The following is a 17,754-nucleotide window of genomic DNA, read 5'->3' on the forward strand; positions in this document are numbered from 1 at the left end:
GAACACCCAATCACGACTCCAATTAAGCAATACATCTCAACAATTCAATATATATATATTAGTCAATGATTGAATATAATATTATGACATATGCATCTCATCAACTATTCATAAAAACATATTACGATCAAACAATATAATATTAGTCAATGATGTCATATGCAATGTTTTGCCTTTTTTTTTTTTTTTTTAAAGAGAAACATGTATTGATAACAAACAGAATTACAATAAGTCTTTGATCACAACATCTTCAATAATTATGGGAGGAATTCCAAACCAAGAAATAATCTCATATTATATACCTCAATTGATGACCTACAAGCCATTATTTGCATACAGTATTTAGGGTTTGTGAAGAGAAGATGAGAGTGTAGTAGGTTTCTTGGATTGAAAAAGAAGAATAATCTAGCAATAGGGTGTAAAGGAGTTTGTGTTTTTCTAAAACTTAATATGAAGAGTGGTCGGGTGTGTGGGGTGTGTGTATAGATGTAGTAGGGTTAAGTATTAAGTTGGATGACCTTTTTTGTCTTTTTACACAATAATAAAACTTAAGAGCTTAATGATTTAAGTATTGGGATAAACAAAGAAAAGTGTGAGGTTTAAATAGAAAAACTAAATAAATAAAAAGCTCCAAATATGAATGCAATCCTATCCAATACTCCAATGTCTCTTTCCATGTATATTTTGATTATTGAGTTATAATCTAATTTGTACCCTTTATATCATGATTTCCAATCACACGACATAATTAGTTATAATCTAATTTGTACCCTTTATAACATTAAATATAATAATAATAAAAAGCCACAAACCTCAAATCATCTAATTATCAATACTGTTACACAAATCATAAATCAAGCCACCCATTTAAGATACTGTTGCTAAAAGGCTTGTATGAACAACAAAGATATTCATCTACAGACCCAAATGATTCTTAAGGGTAAGGAATGGTGGCAATGTGGTTATGAGCCACAGTTCCAATCCACAGCTTGCCCTTTGCTTCCCTAACTTCACTCACAAGTTTCATAACGGCACCCTTTTGATCCTCGAGAACTTCCAAAATTTCCCCCTTCTCATTGAAGAGGGAGATCAATGTGTACATCTTCATCCCCATAAATCGCGCTAAGTAGGTCATTCGGATCGGCAAGCGAAAGTAGACACTTCGTATCCATGGATTGTGAGAGAGGACTTCTTGTGCTGGGGTCCTGCAACAATCTATGGCAACCCAGAATTGGCCTTTCTCATTTATTCTTATGTTGTCTGGAAAACCTGGAAGGTCAGCAACAAGTTCGACTGTCCCATTTTTAGGACCCTCTAGCCAATATTTCATTAGCCTGCAAAAATTCAATCAACCAGTAGAAATATTGGTTGGAATTAAATTGTACCCAAGGTACTAGCTCAAATTGGAATATATACTCAAGCTGATTTTCATAAATGGGGCATCTTACACACACACATATATATATATATATATATAATTATTATTCACTACAAGAAAAAAGCCCTTTTCGACTATTAAAAAAAAAGTGTGTTGTTAAAAGATATATATTGAGTTGAAACCGATATGGTGGTCAAAGACATTTTGTCACAAGGTATTTTTCTTGTAAGGATTTTGCTTTGAGTTTGGCAGGAATTCCTTAACTTTTACAACACTAGTTGAATATAGAAATTAAACTTGGGACATGTTCAAGCTGATTTTGATAACTTAAGATTCCTAGCTTTGTCCTCCACGAAAAAATCCAAGGCCTCAGGTTTTATTATTATTACCTGCAGTTGGTGGTCTCAGTAAAGAGAAGGAAGGTTTGGTCCTTAGAAAGCTGCAACCCATTTGGAAAAGCCAAACCTTCCAAGACAATATGAGTTGTTTGGGTGGGAGGATCATATCTCAGAAGCCTGCCAGTGGATTCTCCTTCCAATAGTATAAAGAAATGGTTCCTGCAATTTGATTAATTTCCACTAATTAATTAGGATCAGTAAATCAAATATATATGTATTTTTTAATACAAGTCTATTGGGAGGGGAATTCAAAATTGGGTGTAAAGGACGGGTTTACTATCCTAACCAACCGGCCTACCCACGTCTGCCCCAAATATATGTAGTTTTTATATATACTTACACTCTGTTGTATCTCTTGCTGGTATCAGTGAAGAAGATTGAGCCATTCTTGTGGATATCAAGGTCATATGCAAAAAGAATAGGCTTCCCTTCCACTTGGGTTGACAGAGGAGTGGCAAGGCCTCCTTGAGGGCCAACAACCAAAAGACCATAATAGGCATCAGCAATGTAAAAATCTCCACTCTCTTTGTCAAATCTCAGGCCAAGTGGACGGCCACACTTCTTCTCATGCTTCCATTGCTTGTGTGTGGTTGAGTCAATGCCTTTAGCACAAACCTGCTTTGACCTTTTAAAGCCCGCATCCACTATAATTAATTAGCATTTTATTATATTATAATTAAGAGAAATAAACACAATGACAATATGACACATAAATGAAATAAACCACACACACCAATTTGTTGTTACAAGCGCGAACGTTTCCCAGCCCAAATCGTTGCTCATCCATCTAACAATGCGTCCTCAAATCATATCTTCAAATTCAAACACAAACCGTACATGAATTTGCACTCATGAGCAATTTAGTAGTGGTATGGAGAGAAAAAACAACAATAGACGAGTTCATTAACTACATGAATTTGCTTCTTTACAAGACACAAACCAGTACACCTTCATGGTTAATCAACTCCATGGGAACTTAACTTTGACAACAAAATTAAGAGCCAATAATCAATCAGAGTAGCTACAAGATAGATCAAAATAAATCATCATATTAATTTAGAAAAATCCATAAACAGAGTGCCTCAAATTAACTAACTCCAAAAACATGAACAACTGAACAATTAATTAATTAGGTGTTTAACGTCAACATCTACACGGAGTTTGTGAAGGGAAACTTTCGCATTCCCCTCCTTGACCTGTGCCGTTATAATGTGGGGGGAAAAGGCTGCAGAGTTTTCGCGTAGTTCTGACAGGTTGTTGGCTCCAAAGATCTCTACTAAAACTGCCTTGCGGCGGCACCATAAACATAAGCTCACCAAATAGCTTCACCCCTAATCTCGCCGCCCCATAACAACCGCCGTTGCCGCCTCCCATTAGTAATTCATTTGCCATGTCCTCGCCCACATATGACCTCACCATTGCCAGGCTGAAGTTGATGGTGGTCTGGCTCATCTTGGTTAAAGGTGGAAGAGGCAATGGCGTCATTGCGAGAATGAGTTTGTCCTTCTTCTCCTCGTCCCCGTACAAGAGTCCCGCCCGGAAGTTGTTGTAAGACACACCCAATATGTGGTTAGGGTTAATAAACACCAGGCTCAGGTCCCATGTGGCGGTTAAGTACCAGTTGTTGTTGGAGGAGCCACCAGCAGCAGTAGCAACAGCAAGACTCGGGGTGAGTGGGCACGGGGACACAACTACCGAGTCAAGCCGGAACTCCGGGGACCTAACGTCTAGCAAGCGGTGCTGCAACGCCATTAAGTAGAAAAGTATCGACATACACGAGAAAACGCTCACCAGTAAGAGGATGGGGCAGACGTTGCGAAGTCTACAACATTCGGGAAACTCCTCTCTCTTTTTGGAGAGGAGGCGCTTAGCAGCTTCTTCCATTTGATTATTAATATCAATAGGAAGAAATATTTGAGAGATTTGAGAATCAGTTTCTCATTGAACTCCTATTTATAGAGAATCAGTTTCTCTAATCTCCTAGTTGTACATGGAATAGGAATCTTGGAGAGATTATCTAAGATTTTTTTTTTTGGGCCAAAACAATAATGGTTTCTTTACTTTCTATTTTTTATTCCACAGGTTTCTGATTCCAAAGGTCGCATAGAGAAGGGGGATTTGCAGGCTAGGTACAATGTGACTGGGAGTCGCTATCAAATATGTATAATATATAAGATTAATAAGAGGTATACTGTTCATAGAAAAAAAATAATAATAAGTACGCACATAATAGGTACATTGAAATAATTAATAGGTATATTATCATTTATAAAAGAAAAGGAAAATAACTAAATTTTATATTTAAATCAGTCACATAATAGGTACATTATTATTTAAAAAAAATTTAAAAAGTATACCTATTATTTTATTATTTTATACATAAAATTAATAGTTATATGGTTCATTAAAAATAATAGGTATATTCTTTTACACATAAGATAATAAGTAATTTTTTTATTCATAAAAATTTAAATATTAGGTATATTATATTTTCAAGATAACAAGATATGCTCAAACAATCAAAGAAGCACATGAGGTTGCTGCGTAAGTGTACGGGAGTTGCAGACATCGAAGGCATCCTCTTTGATATTCAGGTCTTGGCTCCTCAATTTCAGCGGGTAGACTTTAGATATGCTCCACGAATATGCAACAAAGCAACACGCGTATTTTTCTAGAGTTGGGGGTACATGTAGTTGGGATTCTTTCTGCCCAGTATGGCTCTCCAATGTTTTAGCAAGAGATATAAACTTTGATTCCTCAATTCAATAAATTCCGCATTTTTGAACACAAAAAAAAAAAAAAAAATCAAAGAATACCATGGTATTATTCATAAAAGGTTAGTAGGGCACTTTGGAATATGAAATTTAATGTTGAAATTGAAAACCTTTCCAAATTAATACCTACTTCAGTTACAACCAGATTTCATGGAGAGAAATGTACATAATCTTTCTAAATTCAACGTAATTAGGGGTGGTTTTGGAATCCAAAAGGTGCAATAAATCAAAATTTGAGTTTAATTAGGTAAGTTAATGAGTTGTATTCTAGTTACGGGCTTTTAACTAAAAAAATTAGGTTTTATTTATAGAAAAATAAGGTGGGACTGGATGTACGAAAAAATTAATTTAAAAAAGAGAAGTTATGCTCAGTTATATTTGAGCTTAATTAGGAGAATTTACAGGGTTTGCAATTTTCTTTTTCTTTTTCTTTTTCTTTTTCTTTTTTAATATTTTTAATTGAATAATTTTTTATTATTTATTTTGTCCACATGGAGTCCACGTCATTAAAAAACTGGGGTTCATGTATTGATTTTTAACGAATTTATAAATCTCACTCAAATGTTTTATTTTTAATTTTATATTTAATTTAGATTTCAAATATTTAAATAGTTGGAATTACTAAAATATTTATGCCAAATCAGCCAATTAATTGTGTTAATGATTGAATTGATGGAATGGGCAACGTGACTCAATTGATGGAATGGGCAACGTGACTCAATTGCAAAGTCATGGAGTAAACAGAGATTTTCGATAAAGCTCATAAACAAATCAATAAATAAGTCATTTTAATAATCTGCAATTTCTCTTATTTTTTAAAGCAAGATTTTTTCAACCATGATTTCTTTTCAAAGCAGTTGTCGGTGACAGTAGAGAAGGGAATGGTGGGAACGACTAGGTTAGACTGAAATTATTGTTATTTCCCGTCGATTTTCATATAGGGGAATTGCGTGATTGATGTGAATTTGGAGACGTAGATGATGGAATAGGAATCTTGGAGAGATTATCTAAGGTTTTTTATTGGGGTCAAAACAATAATGGTTTCTTTACTTTCTATTTTTTATTCCACAAGTTTCCGATTTTTAAAGGTCGCATAGAGAAGGGGTGTTGGCGAGTCCTTACTTAGTTAGGATTTTGATTCCTTATTTCATTAGATTTTTGGTTACTTACCAATTATTATTTAGTCCTATTGTAATAGAGATTTACTTCTTATTGTAATTTAGATATATTTCCTATTTTATTTAGGATTAACACATCTTTGTACTTATATAAATACCTTTATATTGGAGAAGAATAATAATATGAGCGTATCTTAGCATAACTGAATATTTACCATAATTTGTTTGACAAGGGGGATTTACAAAACGAAGATTGGTGTGTATTGGTAGTTCTAGTCTATGCAGTGAGATCATTTGTTGTTGATAAAGTTTCTCCATGTCCGTTGAGGTGGCACTTGATGAATGGACATGTGTCATACTCACTTTGTGGTTTCATATAAAATCTCAATGGCAAAATTAAATTTCAGGTCCACAAGATTTAATATTAGAACTCAAGAACGAAGTACAAATCGGGTTATAATTTAAGGACTATTGCTATTTTGATGCTTCATAATATGTTTTGAGATTAAAGTTTAGTTTTAATAATTATGCATGTGTTACTTTCGTGAACCACGTCTATAACACATATAAACCCCCCTCCCCCCCTCTTATGTGCTTTTCATAGTATAAATGGTTCAATTTTTGATAAGGTTGCGCCTGGCGATTGACATACTTCGGACTTGCTTTGACATATCATTTACAATCTCAGCTGTATCAATTAGTGGTAGGCTTGATTTTCTTTTTTTTTTTTTTTTTTTTTGGTTACAAGGCAGGCCGAAGCCAGAAAAGAAAAAAGCTAACAAGGCACAGCCCTACTTTGGGCTCTTCCTAGATCATCATCCAGCAACAAGCTTGAGAGGGAGACAGGAGCAGACTCATAGATATGAAGGCCCAAGGGTAACTCGTACCCCAAGTTAGCAAGGTGATCAGCTGCTCTGTTTTGCTCCCTGTAGATATGAGAGACATTGCATCTCCAATCACGGTTAAGTAACAACTTGCAGTCTTCAATCAGACAAAAAAGAGGATGAGAATGGTTACAAGCCTTAGCAATCAGAGAGACAACAGACAAAGAATCACATTCAATATCAAGGGACCTAATGCCCTTGGCCCAAGCCATTTGCAGACCTCTAAAGAGACTCCATAGCTCAGCCTCAATAATATTTCCAATCCCAATATTTGCAGAGAACCCACAGATCCATGCTCCATTAGAGTCCCTTAGCAAACCACCAGCACAAATCTTCCAAGAACCTGTTTTACAGCTGCCATCCACATTCAATTTGAAGTTGCCAAGACTAGGAAGACTCCAATGGACTTGGATGACCTCTCTAGTAGGCTTAGCATTCACCACAATATTGGCATCAAGCCATTCACTAGAGAAATGCAGAATAGTGTGATGGGGGTTGGGAGGAGGCTCATATCCAGAGTTAAAAATAGAGTTACATCTCCATTTCCAACAATGCCAAATAGAAGCAGTAAAAACAAGAGTCCAAGGAAGGTTTCCGTAGAACATAATCTTGCTCTTAAGGTTGATTCTTAGCCAATCAAAAAAGGGTAAGGAGAAAGAGTGAAGAACATCAAAAGGAACCTTTATGTAATTCCATACCTTAAGAGCAACTCTACAACCTCTGAAAACGTGATCCATAGTCTCAGGAAGGGAGAGGCATTGGTGGCAGTTAGGATCAGTTGTCATCAATCTCTTCTCCCTTTGAACATTGGTAAGGATTTTGCCATGCCCAATTAGCCAAACAAAGTTTTTTAACTTTGGAGGCAAGCATAGCTTCCAAATGAAATCCCAAGGCCAAGGCATAATATCTGCATCATCAAAGAAAGAAAGGTATGCAGATTTAACAGAAAAGGAGCCATTATTTGATAAACCCCATATGCATTTATCATTTCTTTGAGACTCAAATCCAGTATGGATAGCACAAATCCTTTGCACAATTTCATTAGGTAAGACCTGCTCAAGCGCATCAAGATTCCATCCATGGACAGACATAAAATCTCGCACTTTCCACAACAACATATCTTCAGAAAGGGGAATAGCGGAAAAATCCTCAAGCAAGCCACAACCTGCCCAGTTATCCTTCCAAAACAAGATGTCATCACCATTGCCAACCCTCCACTGTAAACCTTTAGGAAGAATCTGAGCACCAAATAAAATTCCTCTCCAAGTATTAGAATAATTAATATGAGCAGACTTATTAAAGTTCAAAATACTTTGATTCTTGAGGTATTTTCGATTCAGAATATGACTCCAGAGGCCTTGGTCTCTTTGCAAAAGCTTCCATCCAGATTTAGCGAGCAACGCTTGGTTCATCAAGTGGGTTTGTTTAAGACCAAGACCACCCATGAACTTGGGTTTACAAACAGAACCCCATTTGACAAGATGAACCTTAGTTGATGTCTCATTGTGACCCCAAAGAAAGTCTCTATTCATCTTGTCCAGCTTATCACAAATGCTAATAGGAAATTTGACCGTTTGCATAGAATATATAGGGATGGCAGAGGAAATGGCTTGTAAATACACTAACCTGCCAGCCATAGATAGCGTATGACTTTTCCAGGAGGCAAGGCGCTGTTGGACTTTCAATTGTTGATACTTAGGACGGATCGTATTAGAATCAGTGATACAGACGGATTAGATCAGAATTAGGAAATTCCAACTACAATCCAAAAAAATTCAGAATTAACAAACTTGATATCAAGATGAAATTATGGTAAGAAGGGAATTTGGCAACGGATGATTATGAGTTTTTCTTTGGGACTCATAAGGAGAAAGCGGCTAGAGTTTCTCACGACATATGACAACTCCTTAACCCTTCTTCATCCCTCTTTCTTTGCATGTATTCCCTCTATATCTAACAAAAATGAAAATAAAAACTAAAAACTTAAACCAGGTTGAAATCTAGATGAAAAAGATAGCTAGCTAGGCAGCATTCTATATAAGGAAAATTTGAAATAAACAACAACAAAGAATCTAAAGATAGATACAACAAAGACAAATCAAAAGTTACTGCTAATTACTTTGATCTCATAAACAGAACATCATGGACTCAACTTAAAACGCCAGGCTTTTATATATGTCATGCATATGTGATTAATAATTAAACTTTTTGTTGAAAACAGGGTGGTTCCAATGTACACCCTTACAATTACTATATTCTAGACACATACCCACTACTTTTAAATCTTTATTTAAAACCCAAATTTAAAATAGGTTGTCATGTAAGATAAATTTGTCCTAGTATTATTAACTAAATTACAATACATACCTTCATATTTATTTTCAACCATGTAATTAACTGCCTTAATTATAATATACCAGTACATTCTTTATAGAAAATATAGGTACATCATTTACCCAAAAAAAAAAAGGTCAGTTACTTTCGTACTTGAAATTTATGTACATTTTTCATAAATTAAAATTAAGTACATAATCTTTCCAAATTCAACGTAAATTGTAAGTAGGGGTACTTTTGGAATCTGAACAGTACAATAAATCAAATTTTGAGCTTAATTAGGTTACATGATTTAGGTTCTAGTCATGAATTTTTTAACTATAAAAATTGGATTTTATTTATTGAAAAATAAGATGATGGATTCGATGGAAAATTTAAATATTAGGTATTTTATACTTTCAAGATAACAAGATATGCTCAAACAATCAAAGAACACCATGGACACTTGAAATATGAAATTTAACTAAAAAATGGTTAGTAGATTATTCCTTAATTCACGTATAATTCTTAAAAGGAAAATAACAAATATATTGTTTTCATTAAATCCACCTATAGACACTTGACCTATGAAATTTAATGTTGAAATTGAAAACCTTTCCAAATTAATACCTACTTCAGTTACAACCTGTACATAATTTTTCTAAATTCAACGTAATTAGGGGTGCTTTTGGAATCCCAAAGGTGTAATAAATCAAAATTTGAGTTTAATTAGGTAAGTTAATGAGTTGTATTCTAGTTACGGGCTTTTAACTAAAAAAATTGGGTTTTATTTATAGAAAAATAAGGTGGGACTGGATGTACGAAAAAATTAATTTAAAAAAGAGAAGTTATGCTCAGTTATATTTGAGCTTAATTAGGAGAATTTACAGGGTTTGCTATTTTCTTTTTCTTTTTCTTTTTCTTTTTAAATATTTTTAATTGAATAATTTTTTATTATTTATTTTGTCCACATGGAGTCCACGTCATTAAAAAACTGGGGTCCATGTATTGATTTTCAACTAATTTATAAAACTCACTCAAATGTTTTATTTTTTATTTTTATAATTAATTTAGATTTCAAATATTTAAATAATTGGAATTACTAAAACATCTATGCCACATCAGCCAGTTAATTGTGTTAATGATTGAATTGATGGAATGGGCAACGTGACTCAATTGCAAAGTCATGGAGTAAACTGAGATTTTCGATAAAGCTCATAGACAAATCAATAAATAAGTCATTTTAATAATCTGCAATTTCTCTTTTTTTTTTAAGCAAGACTTTTTCAACCATGATTTTTTTTTTCAAAACAGTTGTTGGTGACAGTAGAGAAGGGAATGGTGGGAACAACTAGGTTAGACTGAAATTGTTGTTATTTCCCGTCGATTTTCATACAGAGGAATTGCGTGACTGATGTGAATTTGGAGACGAAGATGATGGATCGAGGAAGAAGATTAGGATAAATATTTTTTTCTTTGGTCAAAAAGATTTGGCGCTACTGATTTAGCTAGAATGTTTGCGCTGTGTGCTTAGTGCGCATATTCAATCAAAAGCAAAGAAATCATCTAATACAAGTTGATCAGCATGAACACAATCATCCACTTTCCTTGAAAATATCAATTAGTTTTGAGCATCTTTGGTGAGTCTGTTTTTCTCTAATCATCAACAGAACAATATTAACCCAACTCTCAAAGCAAAACTACGACAAATTCAAATTCATGAAATAGGTCATGGATCACAATAAATAACTTTGACAACAAAATTAAGAGCCAATACTCAGTCAGAGTAGGTACATGATAGATCACAATAAATAATCAAGATAGATCAAAATAAATAATCAGATTAATTTAGAAAAATCCACAAACAGAGTACCTCAAATTAACTAACTCCAAAAACATGAACAACTAATTAATTAAGTGTTTAACGTCAACATCTACATGGAGTTTGTAAAGGGAAACCTTCGCATTCCCCTCCCTGACATGTGCCGTTATAATGTGGGGGGAAAAGGCCGCAGAAGATTCGTGTAGTTGTGACAGGTTGTTGGCTCCAAAGATCTCTAAAACTGCCTTGCGACGGCACCATAAACGTAAGCTCACCAAACAGCTTCACCCCCAATCTCGCCGCCCCATAACAACAGCCGCTGCCACCTCCCATTAGTAATTCATTTGCCATGTCCTCGCCCACATATGACCTCACCATTGCCAGGCTGAAGTTGATGGTGGTCTGGCTCATCTTGTTTAAAGGTGGAAGAGGCAATGGCGTCATTGCGAGAATGAGTTTGTCCTTCTTCTCCTTGTCCCCGTACAAGAGTCCCGCCCGGAAATTGTTGTAAGAGACGCCCAGTATGTGGTTGGGGTTAATAAACACCAGGCTCAGGTCCCATGTGGCGGTTAAGTACCAGTTGCTGTTGTTGGAGGAGCCACCAGCAGAAGCAGCAACAACAAGACTCGGGGTGAGTGGGCACGGGGACACAACTACCGAGTCAAGCCGGAACTCGGGGAACCTGACGTCTAGCCATCGGTCCTGCAACACCATAAAGTACCATTGTATACACATACACGCCAAAATGCCCACCATTAAGAGGATGGGCCAGATGTTGCGAAGTCTACAACATTCGGGGAACTCGTCTATCTTTTTGGAGAGGAGGCGCTTAGCAGCTTCTGCCATTTGATTATTAATATCACTAGGAAGAAATATTTGAGAGATTTGAGAGTGTATTTTTTCCCATCTCATTAACTCCTATTTATAGAGAATCTATATCTCTAATCTCCTAGTCGTACATGGAATAGGAATCTTGTAAAGATTATCTAAGGTTTTTTATTGGGGTCAAAACAATAATGGTTTCTTTACTTTCTATTTTTCATACCACAGGGATCTAAGGTTTTTTATTGGGGTCAAAACAATAATGGTTTCTTTACTTTCTATTTTTTTTTCATACCACAGGTTTCCGATTCCGAAGGTGGCATAGAGAAGGGGGATTTGCAGGCTAGGTACAATGTGACAGGGAGTCGCCATTTTAATAATCTGCAATTTCTCCCCTTGTATTTTTAATCCTTTTTTGAAGCAAGATTTTTTCAACCATGGTTTTTATTTATTTATTTATTTAATTTGTATAATAATTATTTTTTAAAATTTAAAGCAGTTGGTGGTGACAGTAGAGAAGGGAATGGTGACCCTTGAAATATGAAATTTAATGTTGAAATTGAAAACCTTTCCAAATTAATACCTACATCAGTTACAACCAGATTTCATGGAGAGAAATGTACATAATCTTTCTAAATTCAACGTAATTAGAGGTGTTTTTGGAATCCAAAAAGTGCAATAAATCAAAATTTGAGCTTAGGTAAGTTGATGAGTTGTATTCTAGTTATGGGTTTTTAACTAAAACTGCGACAAATTCAAATTCATGAAATAGGATGAAACATACTAAGACCTCTCTCATCCGTCACTGTTAATGCTTGGACTTTCATCTCTTCTATGCTTCATAAGCCGGGCTTGACCAGGAACAATTCATTTTGATTTGCAACGAGTAATAAACAAGAGTTCATCAACTCCATGAATTTGCTCCTTTACAAGACACAAACCAGTACACACCTTCATGTAACATAGTTTACTGTCTTAAACTCACATAAAGTGGTCTTCTAATCATTATCGGATTGCAAGACCTCCAGATTAATCAAGGACTTAAAACAGTCTCATCCAGCAGACTTTGTATCAGTGTTTTATTTGGGTTACAAGGCTAAAGGTGTTTCTAGTTATGTTAGATTGGGATTCGCAGTTCTATTGCTAAAGGCTAAACGGGTTGCAATATTGATAAAATTTTATTATTTTATAGATAAAATTAATAGGTATATGGTACGTTATTCGCAAAAACATCCTAGGTAAATAATAGGTATATTCTTTTATACAAATTAAAGGCCAATAATCAACTCCATGGGAACTTAACTTTGACAACAAATTAAAGGCCAATAATCAACTTGTCAATAAATCATCAAGATCAAAATAAATATCAGATTAATTTAGAAAAATCCAGAGTGCCTCAAATTAACTAACTCGAAAAACATATATATTTTTTTTTTCCAATCATCAGTATAACATTGTTAGCAATGACACATATGTAGGAGAAATGGAATCATAAGTACTTCAAAATAAGACTTAATAAGCAAAATTAGAAAAGAATGGTATTATACTTGTGTGGTCTCAAGTCTCAAACTATTCCCAAACGTCTTGCAAGTCTAAAACTTAAGTAGTAAGTACACTTAGCATATATGATTGTCGACAACCATATCCAAAAACTAGCAAAAATTACTGCATCCTCCGACATAATGACAATGTCCCCGTACCCAAGCGTTGTTACGGTAATCACAGACAGATACAAACAATCCAAATAGTTAAATTCTGTAAGTCTATGAAACTCCAACATGCCTACAACTACACATAAAATAGGTGCAAATAGTGGCATAAGCAATTCTAACAAGCCAACATAACTGTTAAACCTATGCTCACTAATGCACCAATGAACTAACCTAAGTTCCAAATATTTGATAAAACAATCACATAAAGTCATAAAAAATAAATCCCCCACGTAGCTCAACACTCCACTAAGAAAAAAACTCAACAATGACGTTAGAACTTTACCCCAAACACTATTGGGTACAATGTCCCCGTATCCCACAGTTGACGTCATTTGTGCTGTGAGGGAAAGTGAAAAGGCAAATCGTGATAACCTTCTTTGATCATATATGTCTATGAAACTATGTTGGAAATAACTTAATAAACAAAAAATCATACCCAGCATCAATGGCCACATGCTAATCCTAATAACCACTTGAAGACGAGTTGGAGGTGCAGGCCCTGGAATATCTTGTGGAAGTGTTAGGAAATTAGGGAATTAGGAAATTAGGGAATTAGGAACACAAGGTTATGACCAAACACCATGGCTTAATCATACTTTAGCTAGAATCAATCCGTTAATCTAATTGAACTTGGGAACTTGGGAACTTAATCATACTCAAGCAAATAAGTTCCCAAGTTCAATTAGATTAACGGATTGATTCTAGCTAAAGTATGATTAAGCCATGGTGTTTGGTCATAACCTTGTGTTCCTAATTCCCTAATTTGATCATTTGTTGTCTAACCTAAAACTAAGCATTAGGAACCCATTAAGCATAGAAGAACAATTTAAACAACCAAGCATGTATCTAATCCCTGTTGTCGAATGTCCATACATACTCTTCTTATTCATAGTTCAATTCGAATTAAAGCATGGTGTCTACTCTTAATTCAAACCAAGATAGCTAACATGCAAGCCTAAATGGTGATCAATCATTCAAACTAGCCTATTAACTTATAAGCATAATGAATAAGAACAAAAACCATAATTGAAACTTGGAAACTAATTAAACTTGAATACTTAAGAAAGAATGTACATTACAAATAAAAGTAAAGTGAAACTAAGAAAAACTTGAAGGAAAATTAAGTAAACTCATTTTACTACAACAATTGACAACTTGAAAGGAAACTAAGAGAATTTGAGGGAGAGAAGGGAAGGGAGCTCTAGAGAAGTGTTTGAGAGCTCCCCCCCTTGGGGTGTGTTTTGAAGCTTGAAGGCTTCTCTATTTATAGGGCTAAGAGAGAGGAACATCATGATGGATTCCCACACCATCCTTCATCCTTTGCTGCTGCACCTCAAGCATCTTCACATGGGTTCAAAGGTGATCAGATGTGGCTGCCTTTGCTGCCAACCCATGTGGTTGCCTTTTGGTTGCCAACCCATGTGGTTGCCTTTTGGTTGCTGAAAAACGAGTTTTCTGAACCAGGCTTGGTGTAGGAAGGCCAGAGGTTTCAAAACGTATCCAATGGGGCTCAAATTTGGATATGTTATACTAGACACCCATTGGAACAACTTCTATGAAGAAAGTATTCCCATCGGAGCAGTAGAAGTGTGCGTTTTGGCCCTTGCAAGTTGGCAGCCGAACAGAGACTGGAATTGACTTTATTTCATCTTTTCTTTCCTTTTTGCTTCCCATGCATGCACATGCTTTCTCTATAATAACTCCAGCATGTACCAACTTGCTCCTTTAGAATTTCATAGCTGGAATGCCTCCCCACTTCACTCATTATGTTGGATCCAAAGTCAGTTGCAGCATGGGTGAGGCACATGGCTTAAAGGAGGAGACAAGGCTCAAAGCTGGCAGCTGCAAATCCTCCTGAGCATGGTTCAGTGTTGGACGGGCTGAGCACTCCACAAATGTCCAATTGGGCTGAATTTTGGATATGTTGTAGTAGACACCCATTGGAACAAGTTTCATGAAGATCTTCACCTCATCCGAGCCCCAGAGAATGCTGATCCAAGGCCAAGAAGTTGACCTACGAAACTGGGCTGGAAATGGGCTGTAGCCAAAATTAGTTTGTCTTTAAGCTCATATTCCTCATATGCCAATCAGCCCATAACATGCATGGATTGCATCATTTCCTATCCAAAGTCATCATTGTTACCTAAATGTCAATTAACTGAAAGATAAACACAAAAAGGATTAAAAGCACAAGTTTAACTCAAAAACATAACCAAATCATAAGCTAGAAGGGTACAAAATGATATACAATTATGAACCGATCAGGCAGCCTTATCTTTTTTGGTTCCACCCCAAAAGGCTAGGGCAAGGGCAAGAAAAAAAAAAGATTATGCAACAAAATATAAATAATTTAGAAAGTGAATAAAATTGTTATGTACTTATAGGGAAAACATCCATAATTTTTTGGTTTTTTTTGAATTTTTTTGCTCGCTGACTCCAACATGACATCAGCGCCTTCGGGCTTGAGCCCAGGCAGGATTTGCCCGTGGGCTTGCCCAGGCTGGTGGGTCCCATGGCTGGGCTTGAGGCTGCGCGCTGGAGGCCTGTTTGGCTGGCCTGGGGGGCCTTTTGCCCAGTTTTGAAGCAATGGTGGACTTGCTCTAACTGAGAACCATCAGACATCTCCTCTTTTTCCTCCATTTTCCCTCTTCGTCCCCACCCGCACTACACATCTCGTCTTCAACTTGTCTATCTCTATCTTCTTTTTCGACATGTCTATCTCCATCTTCTTCTTCCTTTCTCTCTCCAACCATTTTCTCTGTACCAACTACAAATTAACCTTTTTGTTTTATCAGATGACAATAAAAAAACCCAACTGGTGATAGGTCAGAAAAATATTCAAGATCTTCAAAATTTGGCATACCCTTTTCTTGATTTCATCCTCTTCAACCCTCAGATTTAACGAATAGTATGTATATTATCTCCAAAATCTTATATATATATATATATATATATATATATATATATATATATATATATATATATATATTTGTATATATAAATCGCTACACTGTACATATTTCTATTAATTGTTATTTGAAAGTATAGTATAGTGACTAACGGCATATCTAGAGATTATTCTCAAAAATTGAAGATTATGCATGACCGGAATGATTTATTAACCTGAGATTGACCTGATTAATAAACTAATTAAATATTTAAGGGCATGTCTATATTTAATACTTATACTCCGCAGTTGAAAATGATGAATTATGGACACTAGTTCTCAACAGTATGTAGTGTAAATCACCGGTAGTTGAGAACTGATTCCTAGAAAGTTGAGAAAGGAATTTAAGTATAATTTGTGAAATCAAAAGGAATTTCAAGATAAGTTTTCATAATATGGTTTTCAAACCCACCTTAGGAGTACCCCCCAGTAGCCTTGAAACAATTTGGTTATTTCTGATAATGCCCCACGAGTTTCGGGAACGCCTAAACCGTGTGGTGCGAGGAATGTGGCTTAGGTTGACTAATGGTCCCTTGAGGCTTGCAATGAATGAGGCTTGGGTTGACTTGGTGTCTCCGGGGCCTGCGAGGAATGCGGCTCGGTTAACTTTGTGTTTCCGAGGCCTGCGAAGATGGAATTGTCGGGATATTTGGAAATGACAGAATAATAATGGAATTGATGGATTAGGATTGGGAGTACGCCTAGGTGGAGAGAACTTAAGTTTTTAGATGTTTTAAAATTACAATTAAGGACTTTATGATGGTATTTTATGAGAGCATCCACAGTGGGAGGGTGTATATGGGGGTGTATGTTAAATATACACCCCGAGTCACCGGAATCGTCTCCAATGGTGAGATGTAAATGGATGTAAATATACATCACCACCATGGGGATGTAAAATAAAATGTATATTTACATCCATTTTTACATTCCTTGCAGGCGGGACCCACCCGAGAAAAGAGAAGAAAAATGAAGAAAAGTCAACATAAACGGCTGGGACCCACGGCTACACCCCCGAATTTACACCCCCCCACTGGAGCAAAAAACATATTTACACCCCCCGGAGGTGTAAAGGGGATGTAAAAGTGGCTTTACACCCCCGAATTTACACCCCCCCACTGTGGATGCTCTGAGCAAATGTTTTAACATTTATTATCTTGATACTATAAGACAGGGAATGAATGGTTACAAGTTTTAAGGGTTTAATAAAGTTTATTACTATTTTCTTAAGCGATGAGGTTATTTTACCAGTAAAAGAGAGAGACATATATATATTTCAATTAAGTTATTAAGACATATGCAATTATATTTTCATTTTATTTTTTGGTTATCTTTACTTTTATTCCTATTTCTATTATTATTATTATTATATATATATATATATATATATATATATATCTATATATATAAAGCAAAAGGCAGAGAATGGTGAAACATTCAAAATACCAGAAAATGCCATTGGTTAATGCAAACATTAAAAATTGAAATTATTAATTAAATGAGGATACTATGGTAAATTCACACTTTTCTTATTAAAAAAATTTAAAATTAAAAGAAAAATCAAATAATCGATCCTCTTTTTATGG

At 35.4% G+C, this 17,754-nt stretch overlaps 1 protein-coding gene across 1 annotated transcript; it reads right to left on the reverse strand.

Moving 5' to 3' along the window:
- Positions 1-788: 788 nt before the first annotated feature.
- LOC110760042 (protein STRICTOSIDINE SYNTHASE-LIKE 13-like) lies at positions 789-3,528 on the reverse strand. The gene is made up of 4 exons (XM_088247233.1): positions 2,973-3,528; positions 2,117-2,420; positions 1,768-1,935; positions 789-1,334 (listed from the first exon to the last, which is right to left on the reverse strand). Exons 1-4 carry the CDS (start codon positions 3,526-3,528, stop codon positions 935-937), a joined length of 1,428 nt encoding a protein of 475 aa, XP_088103359.1. The 3' UTR covers positions 789-934.
- Positions 3,529-17,754: the final 14,226 nt, after the last annotated feature.

Source organism: Prunus avium, chromosome 1 (assembly GCF_965620075.1).
Source record: "Prunus avium chromosome 1, drPruAviu1.hap1.1, whole genome shotgun sequence".
Taxonomy (NCBI): domain Eukaryota; kingdom Viridiplantae; phylum Streptophyta; class Magnoliopsida; order Rosales; family Rosaceae; genus Prunus; species Prunus avium.

Excerpts from the sequence above, each read along its gene's own strand:
- LOC110760042 (XM_088247233.1), bottom strand. The coding sequence starts at position 3,528 with ATGGCGTTGCAGCACCGCTTGCTAGACGTTAGGTCCCCGGAGTTCCGG. Across the intron at positions 2,421-2,972 it reads CCCACATTATAACGGCACAG|TGGATGCGGGCTTTAAAAGG; the intron begins GTCAAGGAGGGG and ends AATTAATTATAG. Across the intron at positions 1,335-1,767 it reads ACTGAGACCACCAACTGCAG|GCTAATGAAATATTGGCTAG; the intron begins GTAATAATAATA and ends GAATTTTTGCAG.